This window comes from Miniopterus schreibersii (assembly GCF_964146895.1).
Source record: "Miniopterus schreibersii genome assembly, chromosome: 10".
Taxonomy (NCBI): Eukaryota; Metazoa; Chordata; class Mammalia; order Chiroptera; family Miniopteridae; genus Miniopterus; species Miniopterus schreibersii.
The window spans coordinates 67950914-67976101 of record NC_138110.1 but is presented as its reverse complement, the minus strand read 5'-3'; the positions used below and the strand labels follow the sequence as shown (position 1 = coordinate 67976101).

The 25188-nt window shown below is 40.0% G+C and overlaps 1 protein-coding gene across 2 annotated transcripts in view; it reads right to left on the bottom strand.

The window, feature by feature from the left end:
• PLCB1 (phospholipase C beta 1) overlaps nt 1-25188 on the bottom strand; it is a 532520-nt gene that overhangs the window by 111746 nt on the left and 395586 nt on the right. For both annotated transcript variants that reach the window (XM_081149520.1, XM_081149519.1), the window contains exons 10-12: nt 23702-23848; nt 12445-12602; nt 1931-2013 (exon numbers count right to left, since the gene is read on the bottom strand). In XM_081149520.1, coding sequence (XP_081005646.1) covers nt 1931-2013; nt 12445-12602; nt 23702-23848 — 388 coding nt within the window. The remainder of the gene's footprint in view (nt 1-1930; nt 2014-12444; nt 12603-23701; nt 23849-25188) is intronic.

Genomic DNA, 25188 nt, shown 5'->3' with positions numbered 1-25188 from the left:
CTTGTGGGTGCTCTGCTGGTCTTCATTTGATGTTTTCAAGGCTCAGAGCATCTGCTTGGGTGTGTGTGGGGGGGTGGTGGTTAAATGCATGAGTTTTGAAAGCAGACTAGCCAAATCTGAATCCCAGCTCTGTCACAGTTTAGCTGGCCAACCTTGGGCAAGTTACTCACACTCTTAGGGACTCAGTTTCTTCACCTGTCAAATAGGGATAATCATGATAATATTTATTCTTAGGAGCACCTGGGTTTGTGGCGACGGTTACCTGAGCTTATGCTTGGAACACTGCTCAGGACATAATGAATATTGGCTGGTGTTATGTCTGTGGTGGTTTTGGTTATTGCTGCCTCTCCGGCTACCTTATGGGAGAGCTCAGTGTAGCAGGTATGACCATCAGGAATGGATTTGTAAATTTTGTAAACAGCTCTTCACTTTGTCTAATTTACCTAGAAACATTTCTTGAAGAAAATAAATGTGCTACATTTGGAGATATTTCTCCAAAGGAAATAAAGCATCAATAAGTCTGGGAACTGTAGTGCCTGGAAGGATGCTAAAGCACTGTAAGAGCCCAGAGACAAATGGACGGGCAGAGATGAGAAGGTGCTCCAGGAAAGTCACCTGTAAATCAGAGCTGTCGCAGCAAATGAGACACGAAATGCGGAGACTGAAGAGGCGCTGCTCCCTTTAGTTAGAAGATAAATGGCAATGAAACGGAATAAATATCTTTCTCTTCAACGGGCCCTCAGAAGTTTTAGAAAAGCTATGGACCCAATGACTACATCATCCATTGGGTGCCTGTTTCCTAATGAAACAGAATCATGAGCTGGTAAACGTAGCACGGGTTTCCTGAGGGCAAACTAGACATACAGACAGTTATTAAATTGGCTACTTTACAATAAAGTCTCTCGCTACATACACATTAACAAAGGACCACTCTGAACTACTTAGAATTCCTCAAGCTGAAATGTGGTCATGACCAACATGTATGGACATTAGTTGGGGAGAGGAAATTAGTGACCTGGAAAAGACTGTCAGTGAGCAGGGAGAAAGGAACCTGTGACCGGATCAGGAGAGGTGCTGCTGGCTCCTAGAGGAAACCGACTTAGGTCCTTGAAATCAAAGAGAGGACGACTTCCCAAACGCTGGTTTGAGCAACGATGGTCACTAATCCATCGTCATTAGACATTAATTCCATGGACGAGAATTACAGTTTCTTGCATTTTGATTGGATATAGATTAGAATTTTTCATTTCGAAACTCTTTAAATTGAGTAAGTACATGATAAGCGAATACCCATGTATTTGAAGTAAATGTGTCTTATACTCTGGTCCTCTGTCATGAATGAATATGAAGCAGTAAAGTGAGAACCACCTTTTCTTTCTGTAGCTCAGCACGAGAGCAGGGTACTCTGCGCTGGGAAAATGTGCGCCAGTGCTAACAAACAGGAGACCGTGGGAAGGGGCTGAGGGGACGTCTGGTGGCCCGAGTTCCGTATAAGGACAAAATGGCAGAAGAGAATCTACAGCTGTCCCTGCACCAGCTCCCGTGTGCACGCAACTGTCCACTGTAGAGTGACCATCAGTCTGCATGCAACAGAAGGAGCTAATGAAGGAGGGTCGTAACAGAGGCCCCTGCAACAGAGGCAGGTATTGTGTAAGGAAATGTGCTCCACTGCACTGTGAAAAACAGGAGTCCTCAACTGAAAACCCCCCCACTATGGCATGGAAATAGATTCCACAAGTCCAATGGATTATTTGAATGTAAATGAGATGTAAATGAATTCCATCACATGCAGATGAAAACATGCCACCTACTATGTAACGTAATCAAAGAACACAATTAATAACATCAAATTATCTTACATCGGATGAACAATTATTAAACATGCCCTACTTGGGGAAAAGGCTTCCTATTGAACGTGTTAAATACTTACGAATCCACGTGATTCTCAAATGAAAGGAGGATTGGGAAAGGTGAAGTCTTAAATGCACACTCAGCGATTGCTTCTATCACTTCCTAAAAATGAGAACACATATACATTCAATATGCCAGAATTTTAATGTAGATAGTTTTTTCCTTGGGGTTACACCCATGAATATGGTTATGGTTTTCATTTGTAAAACAGTATCAAGTGGCTGGAAATGGCTAGAAGAGATTTCAAAGGCTGCTGCACTGTCAATTTTCTGATTCTTGACTTAGCAAGGTTGGAAAAAAAAAAATACCCAAAAGACTAAATTTTGGTGTGTGGGGGGGTGCAATTATGAAGGAGAATGGTTCTGTTTGCTCATCACATCTACTTTGTTTTTATAATAACTCTAGTCATATTGTAAAAAATTTAGACAAGAGGTGGCAAACATTTTCACCCATAAATTCACCCTCTGAACCAAACCACTGTTGGCATTTGGTTATATTCTAGTCTGTTCTTCATGTATTTGTATAACTTAGTATTAATTATAGTAAATACTCTATTTGTATTTTTTGTTATTGAGATATAACTCACCCATTTAAAGTATACAATTATGTGATTTTTAGTATATTTATGGAGTTATGCAACCATCCTCCCAATCTAAGTTAGGATGTTTTTATCACCCCCAAAAGAAATCACGTTTCCATTAGCAGTCACTGCCCATTCCACCCCCCACCCCATACACCCAGCCCTAGGCAAGCGCTAGTCTACTTCTGTCTCCATAGATATGCCTACTCCAAACATTTCATGCAAGTGGAATCGTACATATGTGGTCTTTTACGTCTGGCATCTTTCATTTAGCGTGCTTTCACTCATCCACACTGTAACATGTATCAGTACTTCATTGCTCAATCTGTATATTTTTAAAATGTGAATGTCATAAGCTTTAATATCGGTATAACGTTCTAGGGAGTAGCAGTATCGTAACTGATTTAACCATTACCCAGTTGTGGGACCAGCATTTTAAGAGCTATCATTCAAATAATTCTACAAAGAACATCTTCATTTTCCCCCCTAATAGTCTGATTTATTCTGGGAATGAATTCTCAGAAGGGGAATTACTGAATCAAAGAATATGAATACTTTCAAAGTCTCCTGTGTTTCTCCAAATTACTTTTTATCTTTGATTGCCCAGAGCACTGTAGGAAGGGCCAGATGTCAATGCATATCTACTAGCTTTCGGCATTATTTTTTCAAAATATTTTTATCATTGAACTGGTATTAAAGCAGGGTCTCACTTATTTTTAATTATGTCGCTCTCAATACTACTGTGGTTTTAATACTCACACATTTGTTTTTAGCTGCATTTATTCTTTTTGCATTGTCTTTTCAAGTGGGGATTTCCATTCTCATTCCCTATGCCTGGGCCTTTCCACTATCTTTTCTACCTTCCTTTATATCCAAGCCAGAAAGTGATTTCCCTGGCCCCAGACTATAAATAAGTCTTTCTAATTCTGTACTATATTTGCATATATCCTCTGAGAAGGATGTGCCTGCATGGAGGGAAATGATCGCTCTTACCATTTCCTAGAAGTGAATTCACAGATTGCCTTCCATACATGATCAGTTTAACTTTTATAATAGTTGATGCCATCAAAAATAAGTGCACTATAAATAGCAAGCTGCACCAAGATTTTAAATTCTTCATTTGATTTATTTGAGCAGAGGCCTGGGATTCAAAACCACTAGTGTTTTAGTCTTACTTCTTAGCTTTCCAAGCCATGTGACCTTGGGAAAAATCACTTAATGCCTCTGTGCACTGGTTTACTGACCTGTCGAGTGGGGGTGACAAACTTCATTCCACAAGCCGTGGTGGTAATGCATCAAGAAAAGGCAGAGACCCAGCTTATGATGGGCACATGCTCTCAAGTCAACTAAGGTTACTTACCTTGCTGGTGCCTCCCCCCACTCACCCTAAACCTTCCCTTTTAGACTCTTACTAATACAAACAAGAGGTACCACTAAATGAGCACTGATTATGTTGCAGACGTATGTTATCTAATGCTATAAACATTCTACAAGAAAAACGGTACCCACCATCTGAAAGGTTATACAGTGGAGGCTCAGAGATATTAACTAATTTGCCCAAGGTCACAGTGAGGAGAATCCAAGGAACCCCAGGAAAGCTTGTCTGACTCTAGAGTATATGCTCTTAGCCTTCACAGTAACTCTCATGCAGCTAATAAACTTAACCTATCTAAGACCAGAGCCCTCAAAAGAATTGAGAGAAGATATCATAAAGGAAGTGAGTGGTAAGTGCCAACAGAGGCGGGGGAGCTAGATTTTATTTCATAAATTTGGGTCCTATTGTGTCAGATGAAGGCAAAACACATTAGAGCCATTCTTGATTCTGTTTCTCTCACATCTTCTGGTTCATCAGCAATCCTGTCCAAAATATATTCGGAATATAGCCACATCTCAGCACCTCTACCTCAGTCATCCTGATCCACAGAATCTTTGCAATAATTGCTATGAGAGATTTTAACATTTCCACATTTCACTGCCCCTTCCCGTGAGATCTGTTGATAATAGGCATGGCCATGTGTGTGTGTCGGCCAGTGAAATACATGTGCAAGTGATAGGTCCCGCTGCTGAGCATAGTCTTCAAGAGCCATCATGTAGCTCTGACATTTCTCTTCCCCCTGCATGAGCCCCGTGATGTTACAGATTGGGGCTATTCTTTCTATATGTATTTGCAGACACTATCCATCAGAGCAACAGCCAACAGCCAACCCGAGCCAGAAATGAACCTTTGTGGTTCTAAATCACTGAGATTCTGGAGTTTCTTTTTACTGCAGCAAAACCTAGTGGAGGCAGACTGATAGAGCCTTTTAACTGCTTTCCTGACTTCTATCTTTGACCCCCACATTACATACCACAGCCAGAGTGATTGGTCCTAAACAAGAATCAGAGGATTTCGCAACTTTGGGGTAAAACTTTTTCATTAGCTTTCCACGGAACAGAGTGAAATCCAAATTCTTTATCAGATCTGGCACCTGCTATCTCTCTAAGTTCATCTCCTTTTCTGTTCACCGTTGCTCACCCTGATACAGTCCAGGGATCTTCTCTTAGTTGTCCTTGAACACACCAAACATGATTTCATCTCTTTCATTTATTACTTTATCTTTGTTGCTTTTGTCAGGAATACTCTTATCTGAAAACAAGGCTTACTTCCATATACGGTGGGGTGGTCTCTACTCGAATGTCCCATAATCAAAGTCCTTCTCCCACCACACTGCTAAAAATGGCATACAGCTAGCCCCTTCCCTTCAATATTTACTGACGTCACCTTAAAGGTCAGATCTCCGCGTGCCACACTGTGTGTTTCTTTTGGTCTACTTCTCCCCACTAGAATGTAAGCTCCTTGAAGGTAAGTACTCAGTTTTCTCCGCTGCTCTGTCACTCAGATGCTCACAAAATATTTTCAGGTAAATAAATGAACTCTTAACATTCTTAATAGAAGAGAAACATTTATCTACTTGTGTTCCTATTTATTCTTCTGTTGACTATTTCAGATTTCAGCACACTTTTCCCATAAAGGACCAGAGAGTAAATATTTTAGACTTTGCTGGCCACATGGTTTCTATGGAAACTATTCCACTCTCGCTTTGTAGCCCCAAAGCAGCCACAGATAATGAACGAACACATGGACATGGCGATGTTCCAACCAAACTTAATTTCCCCAAACAGGTGGCATGTGGAATGTGGCCTGAAGAACACAGTTTGTCAGCCTCTGGACCAGTCTGATCATTGACTTAAGCAAAGCTTAAAACTTGATTGTAACCAAAAGTAAATGTCATTTTGTATTACAGAAACTTGAATGTGGATTCCATACACAATAGCATGGTTGACTTTAACACTTTCATGGCTGAAATCTCCATTCAAGGTTGGGTCTTACATTGAGAAAAAAAAGGTCTTTCAAATGTAGATGTAAGTAGAAGTGTATTTAGACTTTGATGACTTCCTGATGATGATGAGAGCTGTCTCTGGCTGGTTGAGAACTGCTCCACTTGCCTCTATTATTGAAGTTAGATTGTAGACTTGCCCCAGTAGAGTCAGGCCTGAAAGTGAGTGAGAACCCTGTACCTTCTGCCTTAGAAAGTGGGTTATTTTGCCCCAGGCCAAGGGCCTCTCTCTTAAATTTGGCCAATGAAGTGTGTATGTTTTTCTGGGCCTGCTCTCAGGCTTGTAGGGAATTCATGACTCTGTCTTGAATTGTTCCCTGGGTCTGGTTCTCTCTCCCCATGGTAAAGATGCTGCTGCGGCCTGAACTGCAGCTGGGCCCTGGGCTTCCCAGACCTTCCTACCTGTGTCTCCTGCTTCTCCATTTTCCTGCCTCTGGTGTGGTGCACTTCTAGTCTTGTGCACTTGACTTGGGACCTGTGTTTGCAATAGATCCTCCAAGCTCAGCTGCCATATCCTTCTCAGCTCCCACTGGGTGTTTAACCAGGGCTAAGCTGTGTTTAATTTGCCATATAGTTTGGGCTTCTAACTTCTTCCTAGAGATGGGGTGGATGTCAGGGATAGCGTGTGGAGGGCACCCAGAACCTCTACCACGGCAGCTTTAGAAATGACTTAATTCAACCCCTGCCCTCACCCTGACTTAATAACTCCTTGCATAAATAATACCACAACTGTTATATTTGTAGAAAGAAAGCTAAAGTGTGACTTCTTAAATTTCAGCTACAGTGTCAGTAGCTAACATTTACAGAGTGCTAACCGCGGGCCATGCACTATTCTAAGTAGTGTCCACGTGTGAAGTAGCATCCTCGACAACAACCTAGAGGTGAACACTATCATCACCTCCACTTCGCTCCTGAGAAAGAGGCTTGGGCTGCTAAGGGTGCTTCTCCTGCAAGTGGGGGAGCTGGCATTGGAACCCCAGCGTCAGACAGCTCTAGAGCTGCAATCGTAACTTCCACGGTTTCTTTTCTCTCTTCTCTCCCTTCCTCTCCCCCCTCCCCCCTCCCTCTGCCCATCTCTCCCCATCTCTACCATAACTTTTGCCACCAGCTTAGGAAACCTTTCTGAACACTTAAAACCAAGGCAAACATTTACTGAATTTAACCTAATGATTTTAATTGGGAGCACTTGAAAACTCCCGAAGTTCCATTGTGAGACTTTTGTGTTTTTGATGCCTTTGAAATATTTTGCATAGTGCACAAGATCACTCGGGGTGAGAAAAATAGTTACAGGTTTAAAGTTTCGTCCTTTCATGTAAGCCACCGTCAGTGGACACTGGAATGTGAAAGTACCTTACTATGCAATTGTTCCTTATTAAGCCCAAACTGTTTTTCAGAGAATAATACCAGATTCAATAATCTATAAACCATACGGCTCAATTACTAACCTCCAGTGGGAAAATCTGCCCTTGAAATCCTTTATCCTTGACAGGCAACAGCAGGGTGCATTTGATATCCATTTTATGGGAGCATTTATGCAGCAGTTAAATTGCATCCTAAATTATTATTTCTCTCAGAGAATGAAGCTTTATTTTCAGAAATGCTCCATTTAACCTCATACTCAAATTTAATATATTTTCACCATGTATGTCATCAAATTCCCCAGTTTTCCATCTTGTACAACTGCTGGTTACAAAGGAGCTGCCTGAGGGGGAGAAAAAGGAGCAGCTTGGGGATGGGGAGGGCAGGTGGGTGTCTCCTGTGGGGAGGAAGGAGACTGAGAGGGAGCAGACGGAATAAAGACCAAGTGGAGAATTACTATGTCATGACCATCAGAAAGGCTGTGGCAATGAGGCAAAGAAAGAGAAGGGCAGATATATGGGGTAAATATAAGTAATTCCATAGTGTAAAATAAAAAGGTCTCCAGAAAGAGCTTTCCCAGAACATAACTTTTTATTTTGGCCCATACTTTAAGTAGTAGGTAACTGCCAACAGGAACTTTCACTTTGGGGATATGTTGCCCAGAAGCTTTCCTGATTACACAGGCTGAGAGTAGATAAACTGTGTGACATAAAAATGACAGACTTCTACAATCAGTTTACCTTGCTGCTGTAAAACATGCTGCGGGTATATAGTCTAATTAGACTGTGAAGGTCAGGCCCAAATATACAGGGCAGACCAACCTGGTGAACAGCAGGATAACATTTTCACTACCCTCCAATATACTTGGAATTTCACATGTGAAAATTGAGAAATATGAAGTTGATTTATCTGATAAAGAGGCACAAGAAAGACTAAAAATGAAAGCTGTGCTGTAATTTGTCTTTTTTCTTTGGAATGGAAAAATTCATTTAAAAAACACATTTATTGAGTACCTACTAAATATCAGATTCCTTTTAAAGTGCTTGGAACAGATCAGGGAACAAAACAAAGATCCCTGTCTCTGTGGAGCTTATATGCTGGTAGAAGGAAACACACAATAAACAAGGAACATAATAATTAAGTAAATTAAGCAGAGTGGTAGAAGGTGATAGATGCCAGATGATAAGCAGAATAAATAAAGAGGTGGCGGGGAGTATATCAGGAGTGTTGGAGTGGGCAGGAAAGCTGGTTACAGTGTTAAATAGTGGTCCCGGTAGCCTCACTGAGAAGGTGGCATTTGAGAAAGGCTTCAAGGAGGTAAGACGGGAACCATGCAGATACCTGGGGGAAGAGCATTCCAAGCAGTGGGAACAGCCTGTGCAGAGGCTGTGAGGCGGGACCTGCCTACCACAGTCAGAGAGCAGGAAGGAAGCCAGTGGAGTTGAAACTGAGGGAGTGAGAGAGGAGATGGTAAGTGGGGGGTGGGTAGACCACACAGGGCCTTGTCCCCCATTTCTCTCCTTACCCTTTCTTATAAATTCAGTGTACACAGTGGTTTCTGGAAAAGCAGACCACATGCTGATAGTCATGTAGAGCAGGGCTGGGACAGGTTGAGGCAAGTGAGGTGTCCAAATGGGAAATTTAAAGAAACTCATTCTCAGGAGTCAGCTCTGCATTTACACAACACTGAGGAAGCACCTCCTCAGGTTTTGCATGCTAAGTGCCTCACTTGCCTCACCCTGGTCCTAGTCCTGATGCAGAGAATTCCTGCTCTGTATATTTGTCCACAAAACGGGTGGGCCTTTCCACATCCCACACTCGTCCTTGCCCACCACCACCACCCATATCTCTGCAAGAATGGTCTATCCTGCAAACGCACATCAGTAGGAAGGAGGGCTGGGAAAACCAACCATTGGGGGAGATGGGTTTGCTGTTCTCTTTGGCCACCCCGTACCACCAACTCCACCAGCGGGGAGAGAGGGGAAGCAGTATTCTGGGCTCGATTTAGCCTTTTAGTCTCTGAATCCGTCAGCAAGTGTGTGGATGTGATTGAGAAGCTGTGCTTCTAGCTCGGGAATAGATATTCAATCAGCCCATGGCTCTGAGATCACAGATAAGATTGAAGAAGCACTTGTATGATCGAGTGCACAGGGAGAGTCACTCTAAGCTGACTTGATGGCTGAGGCCAAAAAGTCAATGCTCCACATAAAATAAATATGCCTTAGAAGGAACTCAAAGAACCTTGAGGATTATACATTTTAAAGAAAATATAATTTCCTTAATAAAAAAAAGAACCTCACATGAGGGGACCGTGGGCAAGGGGTAGGCAGGCCCTCCTGGCAGTGGGTCAGTGAACAAGGCTCATCAGTCCCTTAGCTCATTAACGGTTCCATCAGAATCATCTCCATCCATCAACAGGCAGATAAGCCCAAGTTGCACTCACCCTACACCAGGGTCATCTGTCCTCCACTCTTTCTTAGAGTCCAACCAGATTAGGGTTCATATCTTATATGTCTGGCAAAGGACAATGGCAGGAGCTGGGAGGGTGGGAGACTATGAAAACGAAAGAAAAGCCCTGGCCGGTGTGGCTCAGTTGGCTGAGCATCGTCACCCACCCACAGGTTCCTGGTTCGATTCCCAGCAGAAGCACATGCCCAGGTTGTGGCCTCAACCCCCAGTAGGGGGCATGCAGGAGGCAGCCGATCCGATCCATGTTTCTCTCTCATTGATGTTTCTCTCTCCCCCTTTCCCTAACTCTCTCTCTAAAATCAATAAAAACATATTTTTTTTAAAAATGAAACAAGCCCAGCCAGCGTAGCTCACGGGTTGAGCATCAACCTGTGATTCAGGAGATCTTGGTTTGACTCCCAGTCCAGGCACATGCCTGGGTTGCCGGCTCCATCCCCAGTCGGGGGCGTGCAGGAGGCAGCCGATCAATGACTCTCTCATCACTGATGTTTCTATCTCTTTCCTCCTCTCCCTTCCTCTCTCTGAAATCAATAAAGACATATTTTAAAAAAGAAAAAAAAGAAACAAAAAGCCGTTGATTTTCTCTTAAGGAAAACCAAAAGACCTTAAGAGCGCTCAACTTCACTAGCAGATACAACTTTTGAAATTTGGTCAGAACTAAGATAATCCCATATTAAACTTTGTTGTTAAATTTAGTGAAGGGTGCTATTTTTCTCTAATTATTGTATTGTAGCTTAAGTTTAAGAAATCAGGAAAAGTCAGATTTCCTAGACACAACATACTCAGCACATTTTAAGGTGCTAGTGATACTACTTCTGAACACATTTTTATTGCTGTCAAACTTAGACCTTTGATCAGGACATCCGGCTACCTCAACTGAAACCCTGGCTGTTCTTTAAAAAGCTTTTATCTTTTTTTTGCCGCTCTCTGAAGTGATAACCATTTATTTTATCACATTGCAAGTGCCCCAGGCCTAAAAGTCCGCGATAGGGAATTTGTTGCTCCTAATGCTACTTCTGCAACATTACTTCCCAATCTTATTTTAAAACAAAATCTAACCCAGTTCTCATGAAGCAGCCAGACCAGCTTTTACCACATCCTCACATCTGCTGTCTACTGAGCTCCTCCTCATTTAGCAAACACTTTGGCAAGTGGTTCACTGTCTTTCTTTTTTTCTTCATCCAAAGCTTTGTCTCCAATCTTGGTGACATCAACATCTCATTTGTCCATTATTCTGGCCTCTCAACACCCTAGCCTCCCCATTTTCCATGGTCCTGTCGCCACTCTACCTTAGTTACTCGAATACTTGGGTTCTGCTGGTTGGTTGCCTAGGGCAAGAGTTAGTGACCCAGAGTCAGTTCTGCCCTGAGAACCAGGCAACCCAGGTTGGGGCTCATGCCATGGGACCTGTGCTCTAGAGGTTGTCCTCTGGCCCATCTCTACTAATTCCCTTCCAAAGAAGGGAGAAAGCTGAGTCAGCCAAGAAAACCTGTAAGGCCCACATATCCCCTTTCTAGATCACTTTCCAGGTACCTACGACCCCAGATATCCCCACCCAAATGGCCCTAAGCTCCTGAGGATGGTTCTTTGCAAGGTACATGAACAGAGCTTGGATATTTGGACTTTGGTGTTCAAATGCATGAATGTGGGGTTCTTTATGGTGTAGGATGGAGCCATAAGTGGAAAGAGAAGGGAGATGACTATTTCTGGCAAATAAGAATGGTTGATGCTTCTTATAAATTACAGCTTTAGCCCTACCTACTGGATAGGATTTATTAAGATACCTAATCATAAGATTATGTCTGCTTCCTGACAGCACCCAATCCATAGAAAACCCTGCTTCCTTGAACACCAGCCCCTCAAATCACCTAATGCATGCCCAAATCCTGTAAGCCTCTTTAACACACTTTTATTGAGAAACAACAGTTCCCCATGACATGTGTGCCAATAAATCCAACTTTGACTGCAGGTATGTTCTTAGGGGTCTTTGACCCCCCTCGGTACCACAAACCACACGTAATAGTCAATATTCCATTCTAGCGTCACAGAATGAGATATTACATGATAATTAAGAGCAGCCATTAATATCATCATCATCTAGAAAGCAAACAGGCTAGAGATACATGCAGTAATATTGATGAAATCTCCCAATGATGTGGATTGAAAGAATCAAGAAATGCAATAAAGCATACTAGAGTATGAGTCCAGTTATATCCAGTTAAAAAAAAAAATGGTGAAACTATATTATTTAGGGCAGTACATAAACTAGTCCAGCTCTGAAGAAAAGTACAGGGGTGATCACTGTAGCAGTCAGGAAGGTGGTCTTCTCTGGGGTAATAAGGTCATTCTGATTGAAATGGGTATATAAGGTATTTCTGGGGTACCAATAAGCTCCTATTTCTTGATTTAGGTGTTAGATACATGGGTGTAAACTTTATATCCATCTATTAAACTGTACAAATAAGTTGTAGGTATTCTTTATGTTACATGTCACAGTGATAAAATGCAAGAATCAGAGTGCCAAATAGACAAATAAATGGGCATTTCCTTTCATAAGACAGTTTAGATTTGGTTAGTAAGAATCAATTCACCTGATGCCAACTACCCATGAATAAACTGCTCAACTGCAGCCCCTGAAATGGCAAGAGAATTGATGGCCTCTGGACTTAACTGTAACCACTGGGACCTTCTACTTTAGGAAGCTGTACCTTCCCAGTTTCCCATCTTAGCAAGAGTCATTCACTCTACCTTGAAGGATATTTCGGTCGTCATGGTGAACCCATGAGTGATGACTGGTTCCTCCTCTGCGGTCCGTCCTTTCCAGCAGTCCAACTCCACACAGCGACAACCAGAAAGAAGCACTTGACGATACATCTCGACGGAGGAGTTTCCAGCCAGCTGTCCAGCTGTAAAACACCAACAAAATGAACCCCAGAATCCCATGAAGCAAGGAAGACATTGGTGGCTTCCTAGACAAGCATTTCAACAATGGGAAAACAAAGTGCTTAAGAGGCTGAATAGTTGTTCTCAGCCTTTCTTCTGCCTCAACATACCGGAAGGTAATGGGAAAATCAATAATGCAGTTGTGACTCCTTAGCAGTGGTTTTGGGGAAGAGAAAATATAAGAAAGAAAGCACTGTAACAATAACAATAACTGATTTTTATTAACTGCTTACCATGTGCTAATTATAGTTCTTTGAACCCTACATGTATTACTACATTTAATTTTCACAAAAATCTCTTGGGATTACTACCTTTAAAAAAACAAATTTATTTTCAGATAATGGAAATGGCATAGAGGAATTCATTTACCCAAGTTTCCAAAGTTAGGAAATGGAAGACCCAGGATTATAATTTCAATATAATTCTGACTGCCTTTCTATGAGGGAGTACTGTTGACAGTTTATTATATAAGTCAATCCCTTCTGTCATGTTTGTCCAAGACACAAATGCTTAGAAAAGCTAAACACTCTCTTCTCAAAAAGTGCTCTGTTATAAGAATAAATTTAAATTTGACAAAAGAAGTGAAAAACTTATACTTGAATAATTACAAAACATTGTTTAAAAAAATTTAAAGACAACCTAAATATATAAAAAGACATCCCATGTTCATGGAGTGGAAGATTTAATATTGTTAAGATCGTACTACTCCCCAAACTGACCTACATTTCAATTCTGAGGATTCTAATATCATAATTTTGTGACCAAATATATAGACCTTTTTGCAATTTGATCTCTGGCCCTACTTGAGTGACTAAAAGGTTTTGGAGTTTGAACTCTGTTTACGTGAGGAAATGCATTCCCTGCAGTGTCCATTTAATCACAAAACTTGTTTTATCAGTTTATTTTGCAGACTCAAAGGGAAACTGAGGCATTGGCTCACGCCTTGTGACCTTCCTGCTGCCGACCATGTCTTATGACTCCAACCTTGGCCATATCTCATGACTCTACCTGCTGACCAGGCATCAGCAGAAACTGGAGATGCCCTATAGCGCCAACCAATCACTCTTTTGCTTGCACATATTCACAGTTTTGATGCTTGCCCCAACCAGTCCCCATAAAAATCAGTTCTCTGTGCCACTGCATATAAATCCGTAAATCCTCTGCTCTACCCCTTCCTCTTCAGAATGTACTTTTGGTCTATGCTGAAGGCTACCTCTCCCTGTAAACCATATATAAATCTTTCTTTTGCCTGCCAGAAGGATCTTCTGGAATTTCTAGACAATTTTTATCACAATCCTAGCTGGCTTTTTGGCATAAATTGACAAGCTGATCCTAAAATTAATATGAAAATGTAAAGAACCCAGAATAGGCAAAACAATCTTAAAAAATAAGAACAAAGTTGGAGGGCTCACACTTCCCAATTTTAAAACTTAACTGTGAAATAGTAATCAAGACAGTACACTGGCATAAGGATAGACATATGGAACACTGGAATAGAACGACGAGTCCAGAAATAAACCCTCACGTTCATGGTCAATTGACTTACAACAAGGGTGCCAAGAAAACACATTGCAGAAAGAATCATTTTTAAAATAAATGGTGCTGGGGCAACTGGTTAGCCACATGTGAAATGATGATGTTAGACATCATCTCACATCATATACAAAAAATTAACTCAAGATGGATTAAGCTTCTAAATGTAAGTTTTTAATAAAAACTATGCTCACACAGTGTTTTTAAAAAACACACCATAAAACTCTTAAAAATAAAACACAGGGGTAAATCTTTGTCACCTGTATTAGGCAATGGTTTTGTAGATAAGAGACCAAAAGCACAAGCAACAAAGGAAAAAAATAGATAAATTTCATTCAAATTAAAAACCTTTGTGAACAGAACTGAAATATTCCTGTGAAATGATGAGAATTGTAATAATCAAGGCACCTGAGAAATTCTGGCAGGAATGAAAGCCAAATTATTACTGTTTCATTTAGGAAGTCATTGGAAGGCACTAATTTCTTGACAAATTATTTTTATAAGATTAATAATAAATAACTTTAAAGACAAGCCCACCATCAACACACAAATCTTTGGTTTTCCACATTAAAGATTTTCTCTGATTTACACTCTACAAGCCTCCATCATCTTTTATAATAGTGAGTTTAAAGATGACATATTGATGCAAACTGTTAAAATGATGTTGAAATGGACAAATCTGCCTGGTGGAGACAGGGAACAAAGAAAATGGATGTCACAACACCCAATCATCAGCGTAACAAAGGATGGCCTTCTTGAGCTCTATAGAGCCCTAGTAAATGCACCAAAAGGGAGATTAAGTAGGTTTGCATAATCACTTTTCTCTACTGGAAAAATAGGGCATTTTATCTTTTTTTTTTTTAATTTAAATTTTTATTGTTGACACTATTGCAGATATCCCCGATTCTCCCCATTCGCCCAGCTCCACCCAGCCCCCGCATGCCCCCTTAGCCCTTAGAACACTATTGTGTATGGAACCGGACAATAGTGAAACATAGGACATTTTAAACACACAAATGTGTTGCAAAAGCAGAAATGCTGACCAAATAATCTAGAAAGTTCCTGGTGCTAGATAATCAGTTTGCCATTTAGAATTGCCTCAGAGTTTGTCCTAATGAAGATCTTTGCTCATAAAAGGAAAGGAGATAGTGCAAGAAAAGTGGAAAAGATAGTCCTTTACATGTTACATTTAAGGGAGGGCTACTTTGGAACAAATGTTCTAAGAACTTTTGTTTGGATTTACTTGCAATATTGTTTATCATTCAAAGAACTAATAGAAGGGACTTAATGTACTTTTAAAATGTTGATCAGTTAATGTTTTGAAAGACCTGGTAAGGCATGCGAAGGAATATGAAAAACAACAACAAAGAATGGGAGGTGTGTGTGTGTGTGTGTGTGTGTGTGTGTGTGTTGTGTTTATTGTCCAACACCTAAGCCAACAGAATCCCTCCAAAGTAAACTTGTTCATTTTTACAATGAATAATCTTTTTAGAAATGGAAGTCTCCCAGCAAAAGCCTATTTTGAGAAAACGCACATATTTCCATAAAGTCCTCTTCGTTGGAATGCATATTAGGTTCCTTATATGTTATCCTTTATTTATGGAGATTTTTTCCAAATGTGTATACCAATATTCTCCATTATTTCCTCCTGTTCTGCCTCAACGCTGGTTTATTTTTCTTTCCTTAAGTTCCTATCCCATGCCCCATTGTATTTCCATTTGATTAGATCCAATAAATATAGCTTCTGGGGCCAGGGGATTGCCAGGGGTTGGGATTAATAATATGTCATGAGTCACTCAACCCTTGTTATTTCTGAAACTAGTATCTGACATCATCTCTGCTTGGCTGTGAGCACCCCCTGGAGTACATTCCAAGCCCATGATGGAACTTGGGAGCTGAGGCTCCATCTCAGATTAATCCCTAATACTGCCCCAAGTCATAGCTCTGCAACTTGTCACTTGACTGAATTCATTTTGGGCAGCTGGCTACATTCACTTGAGCTTTGTCTCAGATTACCTAAGGCATCCACGGATGGAAGAGACCAGAAAATTGAAAATAACAATCCCTCTATTAACACAGGCTTCTGAGCAATTTCTCCTCTTGCAGAGGGTGATGGTTGTCTGTATTTATATTTAACATTATTTATTGTCTTCTTATTAACATCCGGTGTATGAAGATTCAAGAGTGTGATGCATTTGTTAATTAAGTGACCTTCTTTAATAAACATTGTCTCCTTTAAAAAATGGAAGTGGGGACTATTTCTCTTTGCTTTCAAGGCAATGAGAACCATTCAGGATGGGGCAAAAGTAGGTTTAGGTATAGAATACAATAATTATTAACTAATAATACAAGAATAAAGTCTGTGTTTCTGCTACTCACAAACCTACCTTTGCCCCACTCTAATCCCACAGGGATACTTGAGAAAACTGTCCCAAATACAGAGCAGGTGTAGTTTGCCTCGACTGCCTCTAGGGGCATCAGTCTGATCTGATCTTTTCTGTAGTGTCTGTCTGTTGCCTCAGGGAGACCATGAAACTCTCTTGAACAGAGATCCAACTGCCATGAGATGGCTTAGGTAGGAAATGGGAAACAACATTAAGCATATGCATTACTAATTATCAGGCTCCGTGCATATTCCCAAATACATTCTCCGTGGGAGACAAAATACTGGGGATAAAGAATGACATGGGACATAGTCCATACCTTCACCATCTAGGTAGTGAGGCAAGAACAAATAAAGGAGCAGGTACTTATGTGCCAGGGTATTTAAACTCACCCCAATATTACACTCTGGTTGCCTTTTCTCTTCTTCTCGTTTCTCCTTGCCAATAGAACTTTCTATTTAGGTTCTAATGTGCTTCTGGTTCCCCTCCCCAGCCCTGAGGTAAATCTTAATTCTTCTCAGCCAGTCACAGCAGTTCTGTGGCCCATGTTAGTGGTCCATGTGGGCATTGCCATGTGGTGTGACTCCAGGCTATATTTAATAGGACTTAAAGGAAAGTCTACTAGGTGGGGTTGAGGGGACCTCACTCTTATAAAGGCTCGCCTGGCCGGGCGTGGCTCAGCGGTTGAGCGTTGACCTGGGATCCAGGCGATCGGGGTTCGATTCCCGGTCAGGGCGCATGCCCAGGTTGTGGGCTTGATCAATGACTCTCTCATCATTGATGTCTCTCTCTCTCTTCCTCTCTTTTCCTCTCTCTGAAATCAATAAAGATATATTTAAAAAATATATATCTATATATAAAGGCTCACAATACAGGGACTTTCCATGTGTCACATGTGGATCTTACTTCACAGGGAGGCAATGTTCAGGGTGTACCATCAAACTGAAATCATAAGGGAGCAAAAAGATGGAAAGCATCTGGGCCTCCTATGACATCGATAAATCCTTGATTTAATTAACGCTCAACCACCCTGCTTCTGGACTTCTTGTTGTGTGAGATAATACATTCCCTAATATTTAAGCCATTAAGTAACAGTATCCTAAATAAGTCAGAGAAAGACAAATACCATATGATTTCATTTATATGTGGACTCTAAAGGACAAAATAAATGAACAAACAAGATGGAAACAGACTTACATATACAGAGAACAGCCAGAGGGGAGGGGGGTTGGGGGAATCGGTGAAAAAGGTGACGGGATTGAGAAGTGCAAATTGGTAGTTACAAAATAGTCACAGGGATATAAAGTACAGCACAGGGGATATAGTCAATGGTATTGTAATAACTATGTATGGTGCCAGGTGGGTACTGGAAATATTAGGGGGAACACTTTGTAAAGTTTATGACTGTCTAACCACTATGTTGTACACCTGAAACTAATACAAAATCATGCTGAATGTAAACTGTAATTGCAAAATAAAATTTACAAAAGTAATGGTATCCTATTACTTACAGCCCGAAATACTCTGGCTGTTTCAGTATATCTTCATTTTACAAATGAAGAAACTAAAGCTAAGAAGAGTTAAGCATGTATTTGATTTGGAGGCAAATTAAAACTTAGTCTGTTTATTTGCTCAGTTCGTCTTCTTTCCATTCTATCACCCAACTTTCATAGGCCTGTGTGTGATTTAAACCAAAAATAAGTTATAACGGGTTGCATATGCTGCAAGCTAAATGAGCAGGAGAGATGTGAAAGAAAGGTTGGCAGTGGGAGACTGACAAGGGTAAAACTCTACCTTGAGTCACTGCTAGAACTTTTCTGCAGCTAAGAACATATATGTGAGAGAGGAGTTGAATAATTATTTGATACATCCAATCAGATAATGTAATTCATAAGGGGAATGATTAAAACATAAAGTTATGTTTTTATTTTTAGGTTGAATAAGGATGTTAATTATTCAGTTATAATTATTCACTTATACACCCTTCGCCTCGCTGGTGTATACGGAGCCATTATCTCCCAAATGGTTTAGAATATGGGAAGATTTATGAAGAGCTGGAAAACTACAGGTTGAAATGAGTGCAGACTGTTCTATCCAGAGACACTTTTGTTTTGAGTCATAAGGCTAGATTTCTCAAGGAAAAACAATAATTTAAAGCATAATCACTACTTGATGTACTGCCAAGGGTATCCAAACCTTAGAAAATGACCATCGTAATTAAAAATCAACTCATTCTGTGCAAATATTTCTCTCAATTGTCCAATTTATTTTTCCTTTTGAGTGTCTTGATAGTTAACAAAAGGGCAATAATGAGTAGAGAAATAGACATCATAATAACAAGGCATTGCTAAATTGATTGGTTTTCATAGTGTTGATTTAATTTTGAATACTCAAAAGAAAACATTCTAAATATCAAAATTCTCCTTGTTTGAATTTGGACTATCATTTCTCAGGAATACTAGTTCCTAAAATGCTCCAAGGAAATGAGTAGGGTGGTGATAAGGAGAGTAGGATTGGTTATAACTTTAATGATTTGAATCTGTAAGCCTTCAACCTATATTAAAAACATCCTGCAGTAGGTGCCAATCTTGTTTGTACCTAGCATTTTTCAAACTGATTTGAATAGGAAAACTTTCCTTTTACTACCAAATAGCCTTTATATAAAATACTGTTTCTATAGAAAAAGTTTCCACTTGTTCTGGAAATGGCTGTAAAGTATAAAATGTAAATCATTTTCTTAGTATTGCCTTTAACATTTAATTGGATTCTACTGAGTTATACATACATTGGTTATATTTTTATTTTATAATATTCTTAATTGGCCTTGGGAAGTTTGATTTCTGTACCATTGATGTTTGTATTTACCTAAAGGCTCCTGAGAGATGAGTTCTACATTAGGTTTATTTATAATTAAAACAATGATACTAATAATATTATATAAAGTAAAATCAGATTGTACCTGTAAGTCAAAAGAGGATTTCAGGCAAAGCTTCAAGAGCCTGTATTAGTATGTTCATGTAATTATTCTTGGCTAATTATATGGAATTCTCCTTAATTCCCCTGCAGGAAAGGAAAGACTTTGATACTGGGACAAGGTAATATTGTTAGAATGTGTATTTTTATAATGCAAACTTTGGTATAATAATACACAGCTCGGAAAAGTGAGCAAGATAAATTTTTAAAAAACATTAAAGATCAGAACATCATTTAACATAGGTAACAGTTTAAAAATTGAATACCTGAAAATATGTGAACTCTAATGCTACAAGAAACTGAATACTTGGAGAGATAATTCGTTTACTGATTCAGAAGTCATGCATATGAATCAGATGGTTGTGATATGAAACCACTGAACAAAAATTTGGGAGATAGCTATTTGAGCTCTTTCTTCAACACACAAGGAGCGGACGCTTTCCTAGTAGCTGTAAATTCTTTTGAGAACTATTGGCCATTAATATGTTAATACCCTAAAGAAACTAACAAATGAAGCCAAATTCTGTACCACATCTGTGCTTATCAAGCTATTCAAAGGAAGGGCAAATCAGTGATTCTGGGATAAATTAATTGGACTGAAAATCCTTAGTGAAATGCAGTTTTAAAAAAAAAGAAAGAAAAAAGAACTGCAGAGAAAAATTTGAACAGTACTCTGTAGTTGGTATTAATCTTGAACAATTTTTTTAGAACTGTTACTGTGTTGTCAGTAAAGCAAATGAGTAATTATGTATAATTTGTTAGGTTTGAGGATTGATAAAGGAAGCACAGCTATAGAATCAAGAATTTTAATTGGGGGATAAGAGTGGAAATACTTATGTGAACTTGTGCCTTAACAAGAACAATAAAGTAATATAAAATATTTATCTTGTTTTGTTCACAGAAAAAGTCTAGAAAGATCGTTTCATAAGGTAGGGCAGGGTCCAAACTGCTGTTACTCATACATTTTCTTTCCCACTAAAAAAAAACAGGAATCACTGGGGAAAAGTCTGCTTCCATGTGTTTTGCAGAAATGAACAAGGTGAGCCTGGAAGATCCTTATGTGCCAGAAAGCAAAGACATTTTCAAAGATCAATGGGTGATTCCAAAAGGACATAGAATCCAGCAAAAAAAATTGTTGCCACCAACTAAAGCTGAGGCAATTTGAACACTGAAAGGAGAATAGTAGCTCTGTTTGAATGAACATACATAAAATCTGAAAACCACAGGTCCATAATGATACACAGAAAGACAAAACTTAATATATTTTGAAAGGAGGTATAAGGAACAGCATGTATATCCAGGCAGACTTGTCATTCAATCATTTTGGTATCACTGACTTATTTATTATATGACAAATAATCGAAAAGCTATATTAAATAGATCAGTTGAAAGTATTTTGGGATTTAAAAGGACTATTGGTAAAATTACTGTATATTGTGACTTCCAGGTAGATGAGACCACATCCAGTGTCCAAAATTTAATCAGACATACATTTAAGAATCTTGTCATCCTGAGTGTGTAATAAACACAAGATTCCATAATGGGCCAAAGTCTTTGAAGTTACATTTCTTAGGATCCTATCGAATCAAATTTCTACAATCCTAACTTGAGGTTTTATAGATTTCTTCAAACTTAAGTGAGAAAAAACATTACGTCTTTCATTTTAACCTCTATGTGAAATTTAATGTTCTCTTCATTTATGAATCTAGGTCACGAATCACAGTAGTACTAGCAGGACCTATGACTTTGTCACGAGTAGAAATCACGGATATTTTCGCATCATATTCCAATTGTTACAAATAACACAACATGTCATTTGTACTAATTTTTAATTGTGTTAATAAAAATATATATTATTTTACCACAGATTTGATTTTTAATATTTGATAGAAATATTTCAATCAAATTTATTTCCTCTTTAATCCTCTGTACTTTATTTTATACACTGAACACCAGAATGGTTCATAGACTTCACCAGACTGCCAAATAGGTGAATGGTACCAAATAAAATTAAGGATGTCTGAGAAGGAACAAAACCCTTTATAGAGGCTTATAAACTTGAGAGGGGACAGCAACATTTTTGATTTAGGCCTAGGAAACCGAATCCAAGGAAGGGGGCTGAGTGGACACTCTTCTCTTACAGTTAGTGGTTTTGAACCAGGCTAAAGATACTTTGACACTCTCTTGATCCAGAGCTCTGGTTTATGTCCCCTCCTTTTGAATTCAGGTAGGCTTGTGACTGTTTGGACAAATAGAGAAAAAAGTGACAGTACAGAACTTCAGAGATTAAGGGCAAAAAGGCAACAAATGTTCCCCCTTGTTTTTAGGGCATTAGTTCTCACAGCTGGGAGCCTCCGCGTAAGTAGTTCCTCTACCCTGGGGCTGCCATGCTGCCAGGAAGCCCACGCCACGCGGCGAGGCCTCCTGTTGGTCATCAGGTCAGCAGTCCTAACGGGGCCCAGCTGTTGTACGGTCCCAGCCCCAGTGTCAGACACGTTGGCAGAGAAGCTTCCAGATGATTCCAGCACCTAAAGTGTTTTATGTTACCCTGAGCCATTCACTTCCCAGCTGAGGCCCAAGACACCAGAGAACAGAGACAAGCCATTGCCTCTGTGCCCTGTCTGAATTCCTGACATACAGAATATAGATCCAAAAAATAAGTGGTGGCTGTTTTATGCCACTGAGTTTGGAGTGATTTGGTAATGCAGCAAGGGGTGACTAGAATAGAGTTTGGAAGAATCAACGTGAATCTAGTTAGTTTTATGGCATGAATCTCTCTTAGCAGATAATGTCAGTTGAAACAAAACAGACCATAAGTAGCCTGAGGGCCAATCCAATTTTCCTAAAGATCATGCAGTTGCAGTTCAAATGCCCGTGGAACTCAGGCTACATGACACTGAGTGGATGGTCTCAGGCTACACAGTCATCCCGACATAGCCCATTCCGGCTGTCCGGAGGCTACCTTTCTATCTATGTCATTTCTATTCTAAACTATTTTTCATGGAGTGTGGACACCAGGCCAATGCTGACCTTGATACTAACACAAATTGCACTTGAGCCAGGAGGAACATGCCTCTTTAAGGAATTTGGAAGTAAGAACTGCTCAGGTGCCAGATGGCTGAATCCTGTGAGTCTCTCTTGGACACAGCCATGATTATCCAGTGCCTGGGTCTCCCTGGTCATTAGCATTGCTGGTCTTCTCCACCAAGCAAACCACACACCCCTGGGCAATGAGCCAGGAGCACATCCAAACCTCCTCCAAGGCATGGTGAGCACTTACAAGACACAGATACCAAAGGAGACCCCAGACTTTGGTTGCGCTGTGGGTCTTCAGGTCTCCCTATCTTATATTCATTTGGAAAATGAATTGGGTGAAGCAGCAAAGTAACATCGTTTTTAACAAGACTTTCTTTCTGTAATTAGCCAGTAGCTTTTCTACAAATTCTTTTCAATGCCTGTGACTAGAGATCTGCCATACAGGAAGCATTCTGGAAGTATATTTTGGTTATAAAAACATTTCAGCTTATTAAAATCTGTATTTATTAAAAATTTTAACTTTTAAACTATGTTGTGATAATATATAGGTATTATGTGTGCATATATTATATACGTTTTAATATTTTTTGATTTAATGATCTACTAAAAACCATGACAATACTCAATTTAGGCCAAATTGGGAAATGCTTGTATTTTTTTCCCCTTTCATTGTAACATTTATAAAAAGTATGGGTTGTCATTTACAGGTCAGTTTGTTTAATACCTAACACCCCGTTGCACCTTGAGCAAACTGGCAGTTGGCTGCTCTGTGCAGAAGTCATTAAGGCCTTCAGACTTTTTTGTGCATTGAAGAAGTGCAGAGAACCAGGTGGGGCTGTAAACGGCCTACTGCCCACTGACGGGCGAGCTCAGTTCCACGAAAACTCCCTTGGTTTCAAGACCCCAGACACGCACACCTTTAGAAGACTTGAAACCTCAGAGAGAGAGACAGGCGGGGAGTGACAGTGTCGCAGACGGGGGCACGCCTGCTTCGCCTGGAGCCTCTGGGGAGCCCCAGCTCTCAGGGACATGCCCAGGACACCAAAGAGGGTGCCCCCGTGCTCCGGGCAGCGAAGGAAGGGCTGGTGAACCCCGGTGAGACCACCCGGTGAGCGTCAAGGGTTACAAGTCCGTACCTGTGAGGTAGGTGTTGTGCGAGGAATTGATGAAATAGTGAGAAAGGGGCTGCGACATATCTTCATTCAGATCCAGCTTCTCGGGTGACACCACTCCGTTTTCCTCCCCACTCAGGTAGCGCATAAAGCCGTCCACGGATATCTGTCCTGGGGACAAGGGAGAGGCAGGAGTGTGAGTGTGTTCTCGCCGCGGGTTGCTGGTGTCACACAGTTTCCATGTTCCTCCCAGAAAGCGCCTGTCACATGCAAAGTGGCAGAGAGTAGCCAGCATGGCATTTTCCTGCGGACAAACAGCCGCCTGGGGTCACTGCTCACCCCCAAGGGCCACGACAGCAGGGAAAAGGTGCTCAGGGGCCTCGGTGGCTTTCAGAGGTGTTCACCCTGGACACCCGCCTCCTGTTTAAACATCAGAGTGGCTATCAGCGTGACGGGTGACGCAAACGTCACTAGTGCTCATCTCTGGGTAACAGAATCAGGAGTGATTTTCCAAATTTCCCATTACAAATATGCTACTTTTATAATCACAAAGTTAATCACAAGTGGTTTGACTATTTAAAATGCAGTGAACATGCTTTCCAAAAATGATTTTTTTTCTTTAAACAGGCAATGAAGCTGACCACAGATGAGTCTCTCCTAGGAAAAAATATCAAATGCTGGTAAAAACAGAGGCCTTTAAGTTTCTTATGTAGAGTGACTTTATTTCAAATGGAAGAAATATGATTTGCACTTTATTTGGTTTACCCAGATTCCAGTCTTTTGTTGTAACCTTTCTGAGGTGACTAATGCTAAATATTGAATTCTTTATTATCATAAAATCATACCAATTTTTATAAAATACATAGAGAGCCATCTTAACTATTTCAATCCATCACCACAGTTTGTTTCTTCAACCTTAACAACCAAAGCCTCAAAAAAAAAAAAAAGAAAGAAAAACCCCCACAAAAACCCCAGCACGTTTGTGGGCAGTAAAGACCTTGCCAGTAAATGTTGGAGGGCGGCATTTTTTTCTTGTTGAAACAGTTTTGTATTAATATAAATACGGTGTATGTTCACTGAAGAAAATTAGGAAATGAGATAAGCAGAGAGGAAAAAGAAAACTTTTTCTCAACATGCCTACCTCTTCTTTCAGGGGTAACTACGGTTAAAATCTTATGTATTTATGTATATACTTCCAGAACAAAAATATGTGTGTGTGTATAACTATTTTATGAGGATACAATCATATCTAGATTTAGTAATCTCTTTGTTTATATTAACAAACAATATATTATAAACTCTCTTTATACAAACTCTTAATTATTTCATTAGGATGAATTCCTGATGAAAATTCTTTTCTGGCAGACTGCATATATACTTTCAAACTGCTTTCAGTTTTTGAAACAAACCCAAGTCAATACAACTTAGGGCCAAAGTTATTTCAGTAGATGGCTTTAAAAAATATTTTGGAGTATAAAACCCATTTAGAGGTAAATTTTTTAAATCTAATT